We start from the raw sequence: 22,487 nt of genomic DNA on the forward strand, positions 1-22,487 counted from the left end.
TTGGTTCCATGACCCTTCATCAGAACTGGGGCATGTTGGAAGGAAGAGGCTTTTAAGGGCTAATAGAGAGGGAGGGAGGTAGAGAAGGACGACAAAGGAGAAAATGGAGTAGAGGATAGGGGATAGATGCAATACCTGCCCTTTCACCTCCTCCCATACCAATATCCAGGGCCCCAAACACAGATTTCAAGTGAGACAACGATTTACATGTATTACTACAAATGTAGTTTACTGTATTCGCTGCTCGCGATGTTGTCTCCTCTACATTGGGAGACAAAACGCAGATTGGGCGACCGATTTGCCGAACACCTCCATTCTGTCCGCAAGCACAACCCTGAGTTTCTTGCCATTTCAACTCTCCTTCCAACTTGCACTCTGAACTCTCCATCCACAGACTCCTGTGCTGCTCCAATGAGCCACAGCGCAAGCTCAAGGAACAGCACCTCATTTATCTGCTAGGGCTCTTACAGCCCAATTGCAGAGCATAACAGCTCACATTCCCCCTCCTCCTCTTCTGTGACCATTGCCACATCATCTTGTTCCCAGACACACCTTTTCTGGTCTGCCTATTTTGTTGCAATCTTTCCCCCTCCCCCCACCTGCTTTGTTCTGCAGTATAAACACCTCTATTTCCCTGCTTTGATGCAATCCTCCCTTTGTTTTGCATCATTAACACCTCTTTAACCCATCATCCCCTGTCCCCTACCCCATTTTCTCCTTTGTCTTCCTTGCCCTGTCTCCCCCTTCTCTGTTAGTCCTTAAAAGCCTCTTTCTCACAACATGCCCCAGTTCTGATGAAGGGTCGTGGCCCCGAAACGTTGACTCACTTTCCTTTCTCCATAGATGCTGCCTGACCTGCTGAGTGTTCCCAGTAACTTCTGTTTTTGTAAAAGGAATGGCAGTCTCCCTGTCAAATGATATGGTAATAATAGTAATAATAATACTTGCATTTGATATAGCGCTTTCACGACTTCTCGACGTCTCAAAGCGCTTCACAGAATATATTGTAAAGTGAATTGACTATATATTTGTAGGCAAAATGCAGCAGCTAATTGTGCACAGCAGTGTCCTACAAACAGTTGTGGATTGAAAATGACCAATTTATTATTGTTCTGTTTTTTGGAGGGATTATTATCAGGCGTGTGGAGTAAGGAAACTTGCCCATGGTTTCGCCCTGCCTGGAATTGAACTCAGATGTCTCGCTTGCAAGGTGAGTGCTCTAACCACTGAGCTACAGGACTCCACATGGTATTTACTTTGCATGAAGTATTTTTTATGACCTGCGTGGGAAGTGAAGCTTTGAACAGGTGTGATGGTTGTGCTCAGGCTGATAAATGTATTAAAATGATGACAAATACATTGCATTACTCAGTCGCTACATTCAGCATACAAATACTGTATATGTCTAGTTCTAGTAGATAATTTTGGCCTTCAGTATTGCCTTGCAATCTTATTTGAGGCACAAAACCATGCCTATATCTATAGCCCCAAGTGATGAATTTCCATATAGCTTAACTGCAGACTTCTCAAGAAACAATACATCTGTTTTAAGGTTTGCCGTATGCACTAAGAACGTGTAGAATGGCTCAATCGAGTGCTAAGACGATTTGCAAATTTCGAGCATTGGCTCAGCATACAAGACACATGGCTTCAAAGTGATTGGATACATACAGTACTTGTATCTGTCATCCCACCAAGCCTCAACTCTGGTGGGATATGGCGATTGCTCACATTGCAGTGGTGACCCCTCGGAAACCACCTATTAATAAACCCCAACCATACTGCTGGAAAGTTTCTTCCAATATGTGTCAGGACATGTTAGTCCAAGCTGGCATTTTGCTGCCAATGCACAATACTCACAAGTGCTACAAATAAGTGACCTGGAAAGCAACTATCCTTTGTTGGGTGGTGCCCATGGAGCAACCTGAGAAGAAGGTACAATTGACAATGATGCCCCAAAAGTAGTAGCACATCTTGAAATGTCATGGTATGCATGAAAACTCTGCGGAGACAATGTTCAAGAGGAAAAATGAGCATTAAGAGAACCGTACTTCTACTTCAAGATGATCAGTGGGCTGTTCTACTCTTGCAATAGACCACTAAGGGTACTGATTGAGATGGACGCAGACAAACCCTCTTGAAGACCACAAAGTTTATATATTTATATATTGGATTGTTCACCTTTCTTCTATGAATTACTGGGCATTTAATGATTTATAGCAATGATACTGTTATGTCAATGTGACATAGGCTTTTTCCTTCTCGTCTTAGAAATGTATACAAATCTTATTACATCCATTATATAATGATTGCACAACATTTATATATTGCTAGCATGTACTGTTTTAATTCACACTTCATTATATCCTTGAACCTCTGTTGGCAATAGATTTTTAAAAAAAAAGTAGCTGTGATTTGTCAATGACTATTGCTTTCTAAAAAGGATATATAGATTGTTGCAAACTTTTGTTTTGGATGAACTACAACACTTAAATGACTGAAAGTATGAGAGCTACAAAGACATCAAGACATTAATGTTAATTCATGGTGTTTTGTGATGCCGGATGCTATCCCTCCTCACACACAACATGTGCATAATATTATGGAAGGATATTCTATATCCAGAACAGTTTGACTTTTGAAAGCCAACCTGCCCTAGGCACATCCATGTGAGCTGCTGCTAGGGCTCAAAAGCTTGTTGTACTCCTTATATTTTTTTTATAGCACACATCTCTCTTGATCCCCAGTGAAAATAGTTTATGAGGTGGTTATCTCTTCACATAAACTAAGCATTCCACAGCCACCCCAGTGCACAAAAAGCATTTATGTAGCTGCAATGCTTAAGTTAGTTCCCTAAATGTTGGCTCTCTGACATTTAGAAAAGATAAAGAAGGAATGTTCATGTAAAGTGTCAGTCCTTCTTTGATTTAACATTAGAATAGTTGCATTGCATTATCCAAATCTTTTTCTAATTGCTTCCAGCTTACCTGGTGCTGTGCTACTATCAGTTGTCTCGGTTTGGGCCTTTGATGCTGCTTCAGCTGCAGATGCCTCTGCTTGTTTCTTCTCCTTTTCTTGGTTGGAGATGACATTGGAAGATGGAGTACTTTCAGCTGCCGCACTTGTGTCACTTCCTGTTTCCTTGGCATCCTTCTCACTAGCCGTGGTCTTTTCATCTGTCGCAATGGGCGCTGCTTTCTCCACGTTTTCCGTTGCGGTCTCTTTCCCATTAGCTGAGGGGGCTGCTGCAGAACTGCTAGCTGTCTTCTCTGCCTCATGTGTTTTTGCCTCTGAACCAGGCACAGCTGCATTTGCTGCTTCTTGCTCATTTGTTTTTTTAGGGTCTTCTTTTTTCTTATCTCCCTCCACTGTCGTTGCTGCAGCTGGCTCTCCTTTCTTCTCCCCTTTAAGCTTTTTCCGTGTTATATGGCCACGAAAGCTGGCCTGGATTTTTGTGGCAGCCTTGTGGGCCTTGTCTTCAGTTTTGGGCGTATCTTGCTCTGCTTTCCCATTAGCCTCATCATTCTTCTCCACCTATCATAAAAGTCAAAGGAAAAAATGGTCATAATTCAGATAAATAATACGTGCAATTGCAGTCTTCCATATTTAAGCTTGAAGCAGTTCGGAGCGGTTTTCTGTGAAGTGCATTGACTGTATCTGACGATGAAAACAACAGCCAATTTGCACACGGTAATATCTTAGTAACAGCCATTAAGCAAATGACCAATTTTATTGGTGGGGGGCAGTAATTGGCCATGACACTGGGAGAAACTCCTTCCTCTTTTGAATAATGCCATGGGATCTTAATGTCCACATGAACAAGCAGATAGGATCTTAACAATGCAACAATCCATCAGTCCTGCATCGAAGTATGAGCTCAGGATGGGATTGAAACCACAACCCCCTAATTCAGAGTCAAGTACGCTACCGACAGACAACTAATACCCAAGATCATTAGTATTAAGTACCTAAAGCATTGTCCCAAAGCGGTCCCTGGATTATGTCCAGGTATGCAAATTATATTAAATGGAGTGGATTGGCAATCTGTGAGAATGATTACATAAGACTTTAAGAGAACAATAATAGACTGGAAATGTAGCCAGGCAAGTGTTAGCTGCAGTTTAACAATAAATACATTTGAAGTACTGTATTTTGGGTAAAATACCGTTGAAGCCCATAATAACAAACTTTATTACAATGCGACTTTGTACATAATGATTGGGGTATGGTCCCGAAAATGTCTGCAGAAAGCCAGCCTGTTCACTTTAAATTGCATTGGCACAGTTCAAAACATCAGCCAGCTACCCATAACATACAGGAAGTGACACCCGTGCCAAACTGATGCCTCAGACGTTTTGGCTCTCTGCATTAAAAATGTCCCCTTCCAGATTGTCAGGTCGCTGCTGATGTTTTGTGCATTCTGCACATCGCAGGAAGTAACATTGGCAGCAACATAATGACTCAAGTCAGCCATTTTATCACACTAAGCCAAATGGGTTTCTGTGCCCATACAATGAATAATAATCCTTCCATTTGACATAGTGCCTCATAAAAATGCCAAACCATCTCAAAGCATTTCCAGGGGACATTACAGAGGTATAAAAAACGTTAAATGGGATTGGGAAAGAAAACTCAGAATACTGTCAAAACCTCAATATAAACTCCTCTGAAAATATTACAAGTTAGTCTCAGCTATAAATTTACAAAATATGATTTAAAAATAACTAAAACTTGCACAGATTAGCAGCCAAAGTTACAAGTGCAAATTTTCCATAACAGTAAAGCTTTTATTTAAAAACATGAGTTAAATTGTGATTTGACTGGGATCAGAGGAGTTAAAAAATCTAATTTGAATATGCAACATAATGATATAAGACAGACTGGATCTTTTTGCCCTTGCCAAATTTCTCATTAACATTTAAGCACAATACTCTTCAAACTATTAATTGACATAGATTCTCTCAGAGGATTTCACTCACTAAGACTTGTAAATTGCAAAAAAAAATGAGCTATTGGTCAAAAGTGTCAACTTTCCCAATTACATATATCATCAGCATTTAGTTATGACACTGTTCCCACAAGGCTGACTAAGAATTTCACAGTCAGCTCACCAGTGTTTCACATATAGCAGACATGAGTGAGTAGTGTAAGAATGACAACCTTCTAAGAGTAATTAGTGGTGAAGAGTGTCATTAAGTATAGAAATATTACAAAGGTTTTTGTGGTTATCTATGTCTTTGAATATGATGGTTCCAGTATTGTATCATGTAAAATAGTTTTGTCTACTTTGAAAATAATGCATCTGATTTTGTATTTTGTAAAATGCCAATGATACCAGAAAATTGTATACTTTGGCCATTTATTTCTTATTAATTAATAATGGGGTCAAACATTTCAATTTAGAGAGTAATGGATAGAAAATACACAGATCAGCTGGAGGTGGATGCCCTGATGCTACCCTCAATGTCAACGTCTGAGAATTAACAACAACAACAAATTACAATTTTATAGCTCTTCTTACTTCAGGAGGATGTCCCAAGGCCCTGGCCAGTTAGGGATTTGGACCCAAGCAGGGGAATGGGATCAGGAGAGGTGGAGGATAGGGAGGGTAGAGGTAGGAGGGTGACCAAAGGCATGGTCAAAGAGTAGGGTCTTGAGACATGCCTTCAAGGAGGCAATGGAGGGAGTAAGGTGAAAGGAATGTGGGATGGAGTTCTAAAGACTGGGGGCAGAAAGGCTGAAGGCCCAACTGCCGATGGTATGGAGGGCCAGGTGGAGGACGGAGAGGTGATGATGTCTGTGGGTAGACGGGCAAGGAGGTGGAGCTGGGAGGTAAGGAGAGCAGTAGGGATGGGGTTGAGGGAGCAAGTGGTGGGTTTCATATGGGTTATAATGGTGGTGAGAGGAGAGGGAGACAAATTTGAAGGTGCAGAGGGAGAGATGAGTAGGGTCCGGAGTGTGAGGGGGCGATGAGAGACGGTAGTAGTTGGATGGGCAGAGGCAGCTGAGTGGATATCCTGGATTTTCGTCTCAAGTAAGTCCAGCATCTCCTCGCAGTTCAGGATGGACGAGGCATGAAAGAGTGGGTGGAAGAACCGGTTGGTGGTGGAGAAAGGAGCCTGGGGTTTTCCTTGGCCTCCAAGATAATCTTGGAGTAGGATGATTTAGCAGAGGCGAGGGCGGCATGGTAAATTTTAATCCAGATCTGCCGATGGACCATTAAATTAGATTTGAGCCAGTTGGGATTGGCGGCACCAACCTGTGCCTTGAGGGAGCTGAGGTGGCTGGTGTACCGGATTACTTGAGAGGAAGGTGGTTCGGGAGGTGAGAGTGGCAAGGGCATCGAGAATAGAGGCAAGAGAGTTGTGGAGGAGAGTGACCGAGTTGGATAATAATAATCCTTGCATTTGATATCGGACCTTATCATGTTTTCGAGACATCTCAAAGCGCTTCTCAGAATCCACTGTAAAGTGAATTGACTATATTTTGTGGGTGAAAAGCGTCAGCTATTTACGCACAGCAGTGTCCTACAAACAGTCGTGGATTGAAATGACCAAGTTATTATTATCTTTTTTTTGAAGGAATCAACTCCCCCGGAAATGCGATCCGCCACTCGACTAAAAACCGGGTTCCGACTAACAACAAAATCAAGATTACATTTTTATAGCGCCTTTCACATCAGGAGGACGTCCCAAGGCGCTGTAAACAGAGGAGTGTGGAGAAAGGAAACTTAGGATGAGGAGGCATTTCATATAGGTCATATGGGCGGCAACAGAAGTCAGCGGAGAATAGAGCAAGAGGGGGTGAAGTGCAGGTTGAAGTCGCCTAGGATGAGGAAGTGTTCAGAACACAGGCAGAGGGAAGCTAGAAGGATGCAGATGTCAGAGAGGAAAGTGGAGGAGGTTTGGGGGGTGGGGCGTGATAAACAAGGAAAATTTAAAGGGAAAGATTGGAGGGATGGTAAGGGTAAGGTGCTCGATAAAAATACTCAAGAGTAAAGTTGCTATTACGCTAACTGGCAGTATGAAAGCGACAATCCCCAGGGCAGCGATTCCTGCCACTACTATATCTGGATATTTCCTATTTGATACTTCAGGAATTTCCAATTTTAAATTTAAATTGGCTGAGAGATTGCAATATTGCCCATTTTAATGTCATCCAATATGTTCAAACGTGAATAAAAGGAAAGGAGTGGCATTGGGAGTTAATACCGTTTCTTTTATCACTGAGATCTTCAAATATTGCCCAGACTGAATAATAGTAATTCTTGCATTTGATATAGTGCCTTATCGCGTCTTAGAGACGTCCCAAAGAGCTTCACAGAATATACTGTAAAGTCAATTGACTATATTTTGTGGGCGAAATGTGGATGAAAGCCTCCTTTCTGCAAAGGTCCACAATTTAACGACTATGGAAAGCCTCTCAATTCAGTTGTTGATAGACGTGAGATCACAGCAACAAAGTACCAATAATTCAGCACTAATAGGCAATTTTAATCAGAGGCACAATAAGAACATGGCTCAGTGGAGAATACTTTTCTAAAATTAAGTTCAAATTACTTTGTTGGAGGTAGATGAAAAAGACTTCTACTTTAGGAGTAATGAAATAAATCCAGGACATGAAGGTAAATGACTCATGAGATGTATATTGAAGAAAATATTTATTGTATAAAAATGTTCAAGGAAATTCAGTTTCATATTGATATTTTTTTACTGATTTTACCTAAATACCTTTCTTGTGCTAAGCACTAACAGCAATTGAGGCTAAAGAAGGTAAGAAAATATACATTTAGATTCTAATTTTGTGGATTTTTCCCATGCAAAATTAACATTTGATCTAGCGCCTTTCATATCAAAGTGTTTCAAATGATTTGCTAAAGTGTAGTTACCGCATTTTTGTAGATGAATACAACAATGTCCCACAAATAAGCATGAAGTGAATAATCAATTCTATATTGAGGGATTGTTGGCGAAGACAGTGGAAAAAACTTCCTTCCTTTTCTGACTAGTGCCATTAAATCTTTAATGTTCTCCTGAACAAGCAGATGGGATGCCAGATTAACAAATCATCTCATTCAAAGGATGGCAGTGTAGTCTAGTTTGAAGTCCTGATATGGAGTATGAACCCACAACATTCTGACTTAGAGGCAAGAGTACTGATGAGACAGGCTAAAAATAGACCTACTTGACCCCAGTTTTGAATACCTAGGAGTCCATAACATAGCGTTCGGAAAAGCCACCAGAGGCTTTAGACAGGCCACCAGAGAGCTCAGCTTTACCAAATATTGTCCAAAAATAATATTAATGGCAAAGGTTTTGCTTTTAAAAGCAACATGCAATAGTAAAATTAAAGATGGCGGAGATTACATTCTGAAGTCTTGGAGGGTCAAACAAAGTCAGGTTCAGTCCAAAACCTGGTTAAGGAGAGGTTTAAAAGTCATGTTCTAACTGCTTTCTCAGTGTACTGTTCTTTGTGGATTTCTGATGTTTACAAATATTGCAATGTTGAACCCTATTGATGGAAATCTATCCACCAGCCTCTGATGTCTGATAACATTTGTAATAACTAAAAAGATTCAACAAAATAATTAGTTTTTTTTATCAATAGCGAGGTGCCGCTGGTGTGAATGCCCTGATGGTCTCTAAAAGATTTTAGAAAATTACTGGCCGCAGTGAGCCTGCAACTCGTGACCTTTGGAAACAGGCTGGAATAATCTTTTCCAAGTTGTCATTGAAATGTGGCCAAACACCAAAGTGATGTCAGATTGACAGGGTTGCACTAATCGTTGGATATTGGAGTTGAAAAGAGAAAAACTTCTACCCTACAGGACATCTTAAAGAAAAGTTGGAGATTGTCACCCATGTTCAATATTTACGAGCCTCCTGACAAATAGTTCAGGGTGACATTGGCAGTCAATGCAGAAATCACCAACCATCCACTTTGAAAAGAAATAAGATTTTTAAAACAGCTTATGTCAAACTGTCTGAATAGGTTCAGTAGGTTCAGTATTTGCTGAAAACCATTGTGACTTCTTTTCAAATGTGGCAGCCATTAACACAACTAGGTCTCACAAACAGGTGAACAGTCCATTAATAAAACTGTTGTCCAAGACACCAGGAGAAAATTCTTTGTGAATAGTGTCATGGGACCTCCAACATTAGTAGAAACAGGAAGGTGCTGAAATCGTAGTTTAACGCTTCAGTCAATGACATAGCTTCCAAAAATTATCGTCAAATATAATAATAATAATCCTTGCATTTGATATGGCACTTTTTATGTCTTCTAGATGTCCCAAAGTGCTTCACAGAACACACTGTAAAGTGAATTGACTGTATATTGTGGGCGAACACGGCAGCCAATTGCGCACAGCAGTGTCCCACAAACAGTCGTAGATTAAAAATGACCAATTTATTATTGTTTTTGGTTTTGGAGGGATTATTATTAGGCATGTGGAGTAAGGAAACTTGCCCAAGGTTTCGCCCTGCCTGGAATTGAACTCAGGTCTCTCACTTGCAAAGCGAGTGCTCTAACCACTGAGCTACAGGACTCCACTAATCACCTCCCCCACCCCACAGAGGCTCAGGAAATGGACAGTCTGATGGAATCCCCACAATCAAATACTGTCCTTTACTACAATTGATATTTCAGTGCAGAAGAATGAGGATATTGACTCAATCAAGTCAGTTTTATCTTCTGCTGGACCCAAAATCTGCATGCAGAACAGCAGATCTCACTGGGCCCAAATCATTTTAAAAAACAGCCAGGACAGTGTCAATGCTCCTAAATTGACACAGAGATGGTGATCTCAAGAAAGAGGGAGTGGGGAGATATTAATTGTTGAACAGTATGAAATTATCAGTATTTTATGTCACTTCATATGCCTGTTTGCATGCAGCTGAAGAGTGTATTCAGGTGCATGGGGTCCACAAGAGTTTGAGCTTCTAACCATTGTAACCCTCCCCTCACTAGCCTCATTGTATACCACAAAAAATCTTGGAAAGTTGTCTTCTTTATTGATAGGTCCAACAATTTCTGGCCCATCTGCTCTTGAATCATAGAATCATACAGCACAGAAGGAGGCCATTTGGCCCATTGTGCCTGTGCCGGCTCTTTTAAAAGATCTATCCAAATCAATCCCACTCCCCAACTCTCTCCCCACAGCCCTGCAAACTTGTCCCCCCCAAATAATTATCTACTTCTCTCTTAAAAGTTATCAAATCGGCTTCCATCACCCTTTCAGGTAATGCATTCCAGATCTGAATGACGGCTTACAGTTTGTGGTCACATTACAGGTAACATAAATCATATTGATGAACCTATGCTGTATTATCAAGGTATGAGGGAGCTGTATCTGACATAGCTTGGCACATGCGGTAGAAAGAACACAGAAACAACAACTTGCACTTATATAGCAGCCTTCACGCAGGGTAGCATCTCAGAGCACTTAAAAGAGTGCTCAGAGAAACTACAACAACAACAAAATTACATTTGTATAGCGGCTTTCACATCGGGAGGATGTCCCAAGACGCTGAAAGAAATTAATGCAAACACATTTCTTTATAACATCACTGTTCATCCAGGGATTAACATCCCTTGATCCTTTGATGATTGTACAGGACAGGTAGATTATTGACTTGCACCTTTGTAAAACATCTTGGCATGTTTGAAATTGTTACTAACAACAGTTTCAGCTTTTGATCCTCCAGTGCATTTGCAACCAGCCAAAATGTCACACCTCCTTAGCTCAACCTAAATCCAGAAACTGACTTCTCCCCTGATCCAACAAGTATATATTCATGGATATACTGCCAATGAATGCTTGTTTCATCTGTGCTACACATGTGTGGCTTGCTGATATGCAACTTGCCTTTCATTTTAAGTTGACATATCAAATTTTGAAAAGAGTTAATCACCCTGCAATATCACCAATACAGTCGTGCTTGGAGCTATTTTGCAAACCACACAGCTTTTTCTAATGGGAGAGAAAAATTCAAGGATTATTGCCATAGGCCCAGATATGCGATTACTTTAGTATGTTTAGAATCCTACAAAGAAAAAAAATACTCATAAGGTAAATCTTCTGTTTTCTTTACCTCTAGAATCTTTTAGAAAGCAGCATCAGCTTCTGAATATCTGATACTGTAAGACTTGTGACTCTAAACTCCTCTGTAACAGCCATAAACTCTTCCCTATTTCTTCCCTCTTCCAGCCTCTTTGCCTCCACCAGTCTGTAAACCAACCTGCAGCTCAGGTGGAAACCTCTCATTGTCCACCACATTGGGATGTCCTCCAGACGTGAAAGGCACAATATAAATGTAAGTTGCTATTGTTTTGGGTCAAGCTCCACATTACAGTTTTGAGCTCGTAATCTAGGTTGACACTTTAATGCAATACTGGAAGATCGCTATTCAAAGAGAAGGGAGTTTCTCACAGTATCCTGGCCAACCATCCTCCAGATAAAATTGATCATCCACTTCAAGGCTCTTTGTAGGATATTGCCTTGTGCAAATTGTCTGCCAAGTTCACCCTCAAAAACACAGTCACTAGACCTTACACTAAATTCTTGTGAAGTGCTTTGAGACATTTTGAAGATATAAGGCATTGATCAAATGCATGTTCTTTTTTTTATCCAATCAGTTTCAATGCATTGTTAGTCAGTGACTTAAAATAAATATTAGAACCACATAAGAAACCAGGTTTATCCTTTAACCATCCATAAGAGCCAAAACTAGCTTTAAATCCCCGATGAAAGGCTAGAAAGTCCTGTTATTTCTGCTTAGAAAAGGATTGAATGAACCCATTTAATTACAAGTAGGGAAATTGGCTGGCTTGTTCAATGAAACTGAACATAGTACCAGTTTTCACGAAGCCTTTCTGCTGTTTGGACATTTTCAATGCACTGCATCATGTACACAAACTGATAATTATTGCATCCTAAATAATTAAAATCTAATTATAGTTCATATAATATAGCAGGATTTCAGGTATTGATGTCAGTAATATTGACAAGTGAACTACAGTGAAGTTTGTTCAATTGTTATAATATCTTTTTCACTGCTGATAGTTTTTACTTTATTTTTATCTTTGTGTTTTCTATCTTTTGCTTGATCTCCCCAGTTTCCTACCTCTTGCCGCCTTTTTCTGATTCACTTCAATAACAACAAATTACTCCGTTAAGTGTATACTATAGACTACCAAATAGTGGGAAGGAGATAGATGAGCAAATCTGCAAGCAGATTTCAGAAAGATCCAAAATCAATAGAGTACTGATGATGGGGGACTTCAATTATCCTAACACAGACTGGCAAAACAACAGTGTAAAGGGCAAGGAGGGGGAATGATTCCTGAAATGTGTGCAGAATAACTCTCTGGATCAGTATGTTTCCAGCCCAACGAGAAAGGAAGCAGCGCTGGATCTAGTTCTGGGAATGAAGTGGGGCAAGTGGAGCAAGTTTCAGTAGGAGAACATCTGGACAACAGTGATCACAATATCATTAAGTTTAGAGTACTATGGAAAGGAACAAGGAACAAAAGTGAAGATACTCATTGGAAGAGGGCTAATTTCAGTGAGTTAAAAGGAATCTAGCCAAGGTGGACTGGAAAGAAAGATTGGCAGGTAAAACACTAATGAATAATGGGAAGCCTTTAAGGAGGAGATAGTTCGGGGACATAACAAATACATTCCCACAAAGGGGAAAGGTAGGCATCCAAACCTCCCTGAATGAGTAAGGAAATTTGGATTAAAATAAAACAGAAAAAGGTTTATGATAAATGTCAGGTCCAAAATACAGAAGATAATCAAATAGAATATAGAAAGTACAGAAGAGAACTGAAAAAGGAAATAAGAGGGGCAAAGAGATTGTATGAGAAAAGATTAGCGGGTAACATAAAAGGGACCCTAAGGTGTTTATAATCCTTGCATTTGCTATAGCGCTTTTCGCGTCTTCTCGACCTCTCAAAATGCTTTACAGAATAGACTGTAAAGTGAATTGACTGGATATTTATGGACGAAACGTGGCAGCCAATTGCGCACAGCAGTGTCCCACAAACAGTCGTGGATTGAAGCGACCAACTTAATATTTTTTTTCTTGAAGGATTATTATCAGGCGTGTGGAGTAAGGACACTTGCCCAGGGTTTAGTCCTGCCTGGAATCGAACCCAGGCCCTCTCGCTTGCGAGGTGAGTGAAAAGCGCTCTATAAATGTAATTTTGTTGTTGTTGTTGTTGAGTGCTCTAACCACTGAGCTACAGGATATAAGCATATAAAGAATAAAAGGTTAGTCAATGGTAGGGCGGGTCCAAATAGGGACCAAAGAGGAAATCTTCTTGTGGAGGCAGAGTGCATGGCTGACGTACTGAATGAATACTTTGCATTTGTCTTCACAAAAGAAGATGCAGCCAATGCCACAATATCAGAGGAGTGGGTAGAGAAATTAGATAAGATAAGAATAAACCGAGAGGAGATACTGAAAAGGATGTCGGTGCTCAAGGTAGATAAGTCACCCGGTCTGGACGAGTTGCATCCTAGGTTACTGAGAGAAGTAAGGGTGTAAATATTGGGAGGCTCTAGCCACAATCTTTTAATCCTCCTTCGACATTGGGGTGGTGCCGGAGGACTGGAGAGTTGCAAATGTTATTTCCTCGTACAAAAAGGGACAGAAGGATAAACCTGGGAACTACACTCCAGCCAGCCTACCGTCACTAGTGGGGAAACTACTAAAGACTATAACCCAGGACAAAATAAATTTTCACTTAGAAAAATATGGGTTAATAAAGGACAACCAACATGGACTTGTTAAAGGCAAATCATGTCTAACAAACCTGCTAGAGTTTTTTGATGAAGTAAAGGAGAGGGTGGATGAAGGTAGTGCAGTTGATGTAGTTTATTTGGATTTTCAAAAGGGTTTGATAAAGGGCCACATACAGCAACAACAGCAAAATTACATTTATAGAGCGCCTTTCATGTTCGGAGGACGTCCCAAAGCGCTGAACAGTCAGGTGTCGGGGTGGGGGGGGCAGAGAGGGAAGGCAGAGAGGCGGGAGGGCGACTGTAGGCACGATCGAAGTGAAGGGTCTTGAGACTGGGCTTGAAGGATGCAAGGGATAGAGTTCCAGAGTGTGGGGGCAGAGAGGCCACTGATGGTAGGGCGGATCGGGCAGGAGATATGGAGCAGGCCGGAGCCCAATGAACGGAGGGAGCGGGCAGGTTGGTAGGGAGTCAGCAGGTCAGAGACATAGGAGGGGGCAAGGCCATGGATGGCCTTAAAGGTGAGGACGAGGATCTTGAACTCGATCCTCTGGGGGATGGGGAGCCAGTTGAGTCGGGCGAGGGTGGGAGTGATGGGGTCACGGAGCCTGGTGGCGAGAGAACACGAGCTGCAGAGTTTTGGATGATCTGCAGCTTGTGAAGGGAAGAGTTGGGAAGGCCGATGAGGAGGGAGTTCCTATAATTGAGCCTTGATGTGACAAATGCGTGGGTGAGGGTTTCGGCAGCCTGAGGGGTGAGGCAGTGGCGGAGTCTGGTAATGTTGCGGAGTTGGTGGTAGGCATAAGAGACTTGTAAGCAAAATAGAAGCCCATGTTATTAAAGGGACAGTGGCATCATGGATACAGAACTGGCTGGGAGACAGAAATGACAGAAAGACAGAAACCAGAGTGATGGTGAACGGTTGTTTTTCTGACTGGAGGGTGTGCAGTGGTGTCCCCCGAGGGTCAGTATTGGGACCACTGCTGTTTTTGATCTATATAAGTGACCTTTGGTATAGGGAGTACAATTTCCAGGTTTGCAGATGATACTAAGCTAGGAAAAGTAGTAAACAGTGAGGAGGATAGTAGCAAACTGCAAATGGATATAGACAGACTGGTAAAATGGGCAGACACGTGGCAGATGAAGTTTAATGTGGAGAAATGCAAAGTGATGCATTTTGGGAGGAAGAATGAGGAGAGGCAATATAAGCTGATGGTACAATCTTAAAGGGGGCGAAGGAACAGCTTTGAAGTAAATCTTTGAAGGTAGCAGGTCAGGTAGAGATAAAGCTGTTAAAAAAGCGTACGGATTACTAGATAAATAAGGGCACAGAATATAAAAGTCAGAAAGTTATGATCAACCTGGTTAGTCTTCACCTAGAGTACCGTGTTCAGTTCTGGGCACCACACTTTAGGAAAGACGTCAAGGCACTGGAGCGGGTGCAAAGGAGATTTACCAGGATGGTACAGGGAATGAGGGACTTCAGTTATCAGGAGAGGCTAAAGAAGCTAGGATTATTCTCCTTGGAGCAGAAGGTTAAGTGGCAACTTAATTGAAGTTTTCAGAATTATACGGGGATTCGATAGGGTCGGTGGCCATTTCCATTCTGGGTCGGTGACCCGAGGGCACCGATTTAAAATAGTTGTTAACAACAACAACAAGATTACATTTGTATAGAGCCTTTCACGTCGGGAGGAATACCCAAGGTGATGGACAGTGTACTTCAGACCTGAGCTGGGGTCAGAGGGTAGAAGGGAGGGGAAGGGAAGGGAGGTGACCAATGGCATGATCGAAGAGGAGAGTCTTGAGGTGGGACTTGAAGGAGGCTAAGGAGGGGGCGAGGCGGAGTGATTAGGGAATGGAGTTCCAGAGGTTGGAGGCAGAGTAGCTGAAGGCCCTCCCGCCAATGGTGGGTGAAGGGACGTGGAACAAGCCGGAGCTGGCTGAGCGGAGGGAGAGGGCGGGTTGGTAGGGGGTTAGGAGGTCACAGAGATAGGGTGGGGTGAGGCCATGGAGGGCTTTGTAGGTGAGGAGCAGGATTTTGAACTGGATCCTCTGAAGGATGGAGTTGGGTGAGAGTGGAGGAGACGGGGTCACGGAGTTTGGTGCGGGAGAGGACACGGGCTGCAGAGTTCTGGATTATCTGCAGCCTGTGGAGGGAGGAGTTGGGAAATCCGACAAGCAGGCTAGTTGAGCCTGGAGGTGATGAAGGCATGAACAAGAGTTTCAGCAGCCTGAGGGATGAGGTTGTGGCGAAGTTGGGCGATGTTATGGAGGTGAGGGAAGGCAGAGCGGGTCATGGCTTAGATGTGGGGAAGAAAAGACAGTTGAGGGTCGAACAAGACACCTCGGTTCCTGACTGGCTTGGTGAGTTGTAGTGTGCAACCATGGAGGTTAATGTTGCCAGAGCCTGAGGTGCTGAGGCACTGGTGTGAGCCAATCAGGAGGGCCTTAGTCTTGTTCACATTCAACTGTAGGAAGTTTGCCCTCATCCAGGATTTGATGTCCGATGGCAGTCTGTCAGGACAGCAGTGGTCCTGGAGTTGAGGGTGGAGGCAGAAAGATAGAATTGGGTGTCATCCGCATAAGTATGGAAGTTGACTCCATGTCTACGGGTGATGTCACCAAGGGGGAGCATGTAGATATTAAAGCGGAGAGGGCCAAGGACAGAGTCCTGGGGGACTCCAGGCGTGACAGTGCGGGCGCTGGAGGAAAAACGTTAGAAGCAACAAAGTGGAGACAATGAGAGAGATAGGAAACGAACCAGGCAAGGGCAGGTCTGTGAAGATTAAGTAAGGAGGAGAGGTGGTGTATGAGGATGGAGTGGTGAAAAAAACAGAGGGGAGGTGAGGAGAAATATTTTCACACAGCGAGTTGTTCAGATCTGGAATGTATTGCCTGAAAGGGTGGTGGAAGCCGATTCAATAACAATGTTTAAGAGAGAAGTAGATAATTATTTGAGGAGGACAAGTTTGCAGGGCTATGAGCACGGGGGAGTGAGATTGAATTGGATAACTCTTTTCAAAGAGCGAGCACAGACCCGATGGGCCGAATGGCCTCCTTCTGTGCTGTATAATTCTATGATTCTATGATTTATATTTTCACATCCCAAAGCGTAGGATAGTCAGGGATCTGCACTTCATGTTCAAAAGACTTTGGTTAATTTGTTATATATCAGTAAGCATATTGGAGAAGAGATTGTGAATGAGACTGGAGTGATGAACAGCATCAAAGGTGGGAGAGAAAGACAAGGAACATAGCAAGAGGAGTAGGTCAGTCAGTCTGTTCCACCATTGTGTCAGATCATGGCTGATCTGTACCTCAACCCATTTACCTTCCTTTGTTCCTTATCCCGTGATGCCCTGATCTAACAAAAATCTATCGACCTCAGTCCTCTGAGAGAGAGCTCCAGATTTCCACTACTCTTTGTGTGTGGGTGGGACAGATACCAGATTAGAGAGATTCTTAAAAGGAGTGGTGGGAGAGGTGGAGCAAAGCTGGGAGGCACTGACACATTCCAGCATCTTGGGAGACAAAAATTAGGTTGGAGATAAATGGCGAACTTGGTGGGGTCCAGTGTAGAGGGTAGGGGGACACACCAGCTGGTTGGACAGGAGCTCTGTGGGAATGGAATCAAGTGAGCAGGTGATAGATGAAGAGAAGATTTAGGAGATGGGTCAAATGTGTGGGAATGGAAGAGGTAGAGGAAGTGGAGGTAGCTGAATGTGTCATGTTTAATTTATAGTGCTGCCTCCTATCTGCTTGTGATGGTGTTGCTTTTACTGTGGGATACATTTCTATATTTGATCCAATTAGCCATTTTCCATTAACAAGCTCAGTGAATGTAGGAAGGCTATGCAAATATGGGTAAGGGGGGGTGGGGGGGAGGGGGTAGGGGGAGGAGGTATTAAATTTAAGCATGATCCTGTGTTCTGTGCACTTCCCAGCAGAGGTCACTGGTATCTAGCAGAAGTAGCAGCCCTGCTCAATTTCCCTACTTCACTAATCCAGGACCAATGAAGCCAATTGTAACATCCATACAGTTGCTTAGGCGAGATCAGTTAACTCAGCATGCATCAAGGATCAAATCTGACATCTTCCAGTCCGTATGGTTCAGTACCTTTCAAGAGAGAATTATTTTTGGAGGACAAGCTTGCAGGGCTATGGGGAGAGCGCGGGGTAACAGGATTGATTTAGATAGCTCTTTTCAAAGAGCCGTCACAGACACGATGGGCCAAATGCCCTCCTTCTGTGCTTATATAATTCTATGATTTAATGATACCTCACTTGGCAGAACATTTATTCACTGAGTTGTTGGAGCTCAAAGTATTTTAAATGTAGTAAATGTCAAAATGAGTAACAAAACTAGTTTGCATTACGTATACTAAAATATATTCTCAGGATGATCCTTTACACACAAGTTATCTGAATCATCTGAAATGATACAAAGACAAGTAGCTCAATAAATGAGCCCTTAAACTTTTTGAAGAAAATAATTTGATTTCACGGGCATTTCTATAATTTAATATTTGGCATCATTTCAATGAGAAGGAACATGATATTGATCGTGCATTCATTACCTTAACTGATATATACACTGCATGCAGACATTGAGGTCAAATACTTTCAATAAACAGTAATGGATTCTGTGGTTTTAATCTGAAATGGCTGTGGTTCTTGGAAGCCAAATGATCTGCGATTCATCTGGGATGTACTAATAAAAAAGTATTTGTAGCAATCTTACAACTAGAATTTTAAATCATATTGGTGACTGAGAGCAATGCTTCTATTTCTAAAGGCAATGATGATTTGACGCAGCTGAACTATTCAAGCTGGTGTTTTTGGTTTTTCCAGCCCTGTACTTTCACCTTTACGACTGGGGTTCTATCCGGCACAGAATCATGGGCTGAAAGACTCGTCTCTCCTGATAGCTGTCAAGTGTTCCATGCAAATAAGTTTTGGCAAACTCAAGCCAGTTCCTAGTGGGCACTATTCCCAGCAGAAATGTCAACAATTTGAAACTAATTGACATGGCTGATGAGATGCAGAGATTTATTGTAAAGAGATTTAGTATATTAACACAGGCATAATTCCTCCGGGATACAGCATACTGGCCAGAAGACTCATCTGGACTACTATTTCAGTTTGGGGCATGCTACCTGCTGATAAATTACATAGAAGAGTAGAAAGCCATTCAATCCATCAAGTCTGCTTAGCCACTAACCAGGGAACCATCACCCCTTCCCATTTACCTATCATATCACTGTATTGGTTAATATTTCTTCTTGCCAAGTATCTATCTGTCTTCTTTTTGAATTCCTTAGTTGATTTCACATCTGTAACTTTCCAGAGCATTGCACCAAACACATGCAAATCCTTGTGCTCCTTTCTTTCACAGACACTCTGCCTTTACCTAGCAGTAGAAGTGCTGAAACTTTAATGTCAGGTGTAATATTTATTCATCCCAGCCTGCACTTGCGATCTATTTTTGGTAATTGTCCTTATTTGAATATCTTTTTATACGTACAATACTTATGGAGTCCTGTAGCTCAATAGTTAGAGCACTCGCTTTGCAAGCGAGAGACCTGAGTTCAATTCCAGGCAGGGCAAAACCTTGGGCAAGTTTCCTTACTCCACACGCCTAATAATAATCCCTCCCAAACCAAAAATAATAATAATTTGGTCATTTTCAGTCTACGACTGTTTGTGGGACACTGCTGGGCGCAATTGGCTGCCGCGTTCGCCCACAAATATACAGTCAATTCAATTTACAGTATATTCTGTGAAGCGCTTTGGGACATTCTCCCGATGTGAAAAGCGCTATATCAAATGCTAGGATTATTATTATTATATTATTATGCTATACAACACATTAGTTGTACTTTGGCAATGGTTTTGTGATACTGATGGTAGTGTATGTTGCCCCTCAGGATCGCCTTGGTTTATTTGACTTTGAGACAATATAGAAATATTTATATATAATAAAAGCCCCTCAAAAAGTGTCAACATGTATAATGCAACACAGTCATCTCTTACTTTGAAACAAATATCCATATAGTTGATAATTACGTTTATTTATTGGTTCCTTTACCTGAACCATACCTCCTCCAAGTTTTAGTGTCCAGAAATCACTACATGAAAATTAGTACAACATGCTAATTTTCAGCATAAGTTGCCATGTGTGAAACATTTAGTGTGAAGAGGGCTCGAAGCCAAAGGTCCCTCTTGACATTTACAGAAGCTGAATTTGTATTCCAGTGTGTTCTCTGGCTTAGTTAACATTTTACAGACCTACAAAATCCATTAATTTCTAAGGAATACACTTTTTTAAAAAGTATATTATTCAATTGATTGGATTTTTTTCAAACACAATGAAAGTCTTATAGAGTATAATGATATAAAAATATATGTATTACAGGATTCGTTTGCTGCATATCGCAAAAGATAAAAAGCTCAAAACCATTCAGTTCTTCTGTTTCAGTGTTCAGTGTATTTTCCAGCATAGTCTGCACTTCCCATCTCAAGGGTTTAATGAATCCAGAAGGCTCAGATGTTTTGTTTGATCCCAAAGCTGCCAACGTTTCAAGATGCTGATTCCAAAGTTTCAGTCTGCTTTGTATGTGACAAAGCAAGGTTCTTCCCACTGCACTGTGTGATTTCTAATGTTAGAATGGAGTGAAAAGCAACGTGTTTCTTATGTAGAGTTTCAAATTGTCACATAACTCTCAGAGGCACGAGAGAATTGCTGAGAATTTTTAGACATCTATTGACCTAGCTACAATATAGTAATGAAAACTTGGGTTTAACTGCCTTGGGTTTAAACATCCCATGCCACGATTCAAAAAGAGAAGTGAGTTTCTCCCTGTATCCTGGCCAACAATCCCCCAAATAAGTTGGGGGAGCCATGGCGACATTGCAATAAAGTGTTGTGGATAAATAAATCTGGATTAATAGAGATCAGGAAGAAAATCAATAGATTATGCATTAGTATTCACAAGATCACAACGCTGCTTTGGATGATGAAGATTTTTCATCTCATTTCATCTCATCCTTACAGAATATCAAGCTGTTTTTTGAACGAGCCCAGCATCCTGGCTTCAACCACCGTTCCTAGCAGCGTATTCCAGTCATTAATTTCCCCACTAGGTAAATAATTCCTGGTGTCTGTCCTGAAATTGCCATTTGCAATTCAAAACCCTTTGTTTTGCAGTCTTAGTTCATCCAAGCATAGTGTTCTAGGTTCACGTTTTCAAACCCATTTAAATTTGTATTCACTTCTATAAGGTCCCTTTTAAGACCCGTCCCTTCAAGACTGAAGCGCAGCTCATTCCTCTGAAACTGGGGAACAACTTCTCTGCTTTCCTCTGCACCGGCTCTAGAAATTGGATATTCTCAAGCAATGTGATGGGTTTCTGCATGACCAAAAGACAATACAGTATTCTAGGTATGGATTGACCAAAAAACTGTATAGCAAAACATGCATTGTACAGCAAAACATGCATTGAAAATATGTAGAGATTAGGTTATTCAGGGTCTTCAGATCTATTGTCAAACATATGTGAAAGCTGTTCTATGCTACTTTTATATATTATACAATTTTTTTTTGTCACAATGCAATCTAAGTGACATGTAGAGCAACATATGTAGTGATTATTTCACTATTGGATATCAAGACAAATATTATATTCCAGCCAGGAGAAAGGAGACAGAGGATTCCCCTTGGGCCAATTATTGTAAGTACTGAAAAGGTTGACTGCGCTGAAGGTAGATAAGTCGCCCGGTCCGGACGGGATGCAACCAAGATTACTATGGGAGGCACGGGTACAAATACCAGAGGCTTTGGCTACAATTTTTCAATCTTCGTTGGACACAGGAGTGGTGCCATAGGACTGGAGAGTGCAAATGTGAATCCCTTGTACAAAAAGGGGCAGAAGGACAAACCTGGGAACCACAGGCCAGTCAGCCTAACATCAGTAGTGGGGAAACTCCTGGAGACTATAATCCGGAACAGAATAAGTCTTCACTTAGAAGAATATGGGTTAATTAGGGACAGCCAACATGGATTTGTTAAAGGCAAATCTTGTCTAACAAATCTAATAGAATTTTTCGATGAAGTAACGGAGAGTGTGGATAAAGGTAGTGCAGTTGATGTAGTTTATTTGGACTTTCAAAGGCATTTGACAAAGTGCCACATGAAAGACTTGTAAGAAAGATAGAAGCCCATGGTATAAAAGGGACAGTGGCAGCATGGATCCAGAACAAGCGAGAGACCTGAGTTCAAATCCAGGCAGGACGAAACCTTGGGCAAGTTTCCTTACTCCACATGCCTAATAATAATCCCTCCAAAACCAAAGACAATAATAAATTGGTCATTTTCAATCTATGACTGTTTGTGGGACATTGCTGTGCGCAATTGGCTGCCGTGTTCGCCCACAATATACAGTCAATTCACTTTACAGTGTGTTCTGTGAAGCGCTTTGGGACGTCCTCCCGACGTGAAAAGCGCTATATCAAATGCAAGGATTATTATTATTATTATGGAGGTAAAATCCAATCTTATAATTTACTAAGTGAAGAGTAATGGTGTTTTTGTACACATTTGGAAATGATAAGTCCCAGTCACAAAGAAGCTCAGACAACAGAAAGATAAGTTTGACCAAAATAACCTGTACAAGATTCATAGTGTGGACTTGTTATATTTCTAAATGTCATGCTCTTATGTATTTGAACAAAAATCAAT

At 41.5% G+C, this 22,487-nt stretch overlaps 1 protein-coding gene across 1 annotated transcript in view; it reads right to left on the reverse strand.

Annotated features, from left to right (window-relative positions):
- gap43 (growth associated protein 43) overlaps nucleotides 1-22,487 on the reverse strand; it is a 100,850-nt gene that overhangs the window by 55,248 nt on the left and 23,115 nt on the right. Inside the window, exon 2 of the mRNA XM_007903037.2 lies at nucleotides 2,988-3,534. Within this exon, the coding sequence (XP_007901228.2) occupies nucleotides 2,988-3,534 (547 nt within the window). The remainder of the gene's footprint in view (nucleotides 1-2,987; nucleotides 3,535-22,487) is intronic.

The sequence above is a fragment of the Callorhinchus milii genome, unplaced genomic scaffold, assembly GCF_018977255.1.
Source record: "Callorhinchus milii isolate IMCB2004 unplaced genomic scaffold, IMCB_Cmil_1.0 Scaffold4, whole genome shotgun sequence".
In the NCBI taxonomy this organism is placed as follows: Eukaryota; Metazoa; Chordata; class Chondrichthyes; order Chimaeriformes; family Callorhinchidae; genus Callorhinchus; species Callorhinchus milii.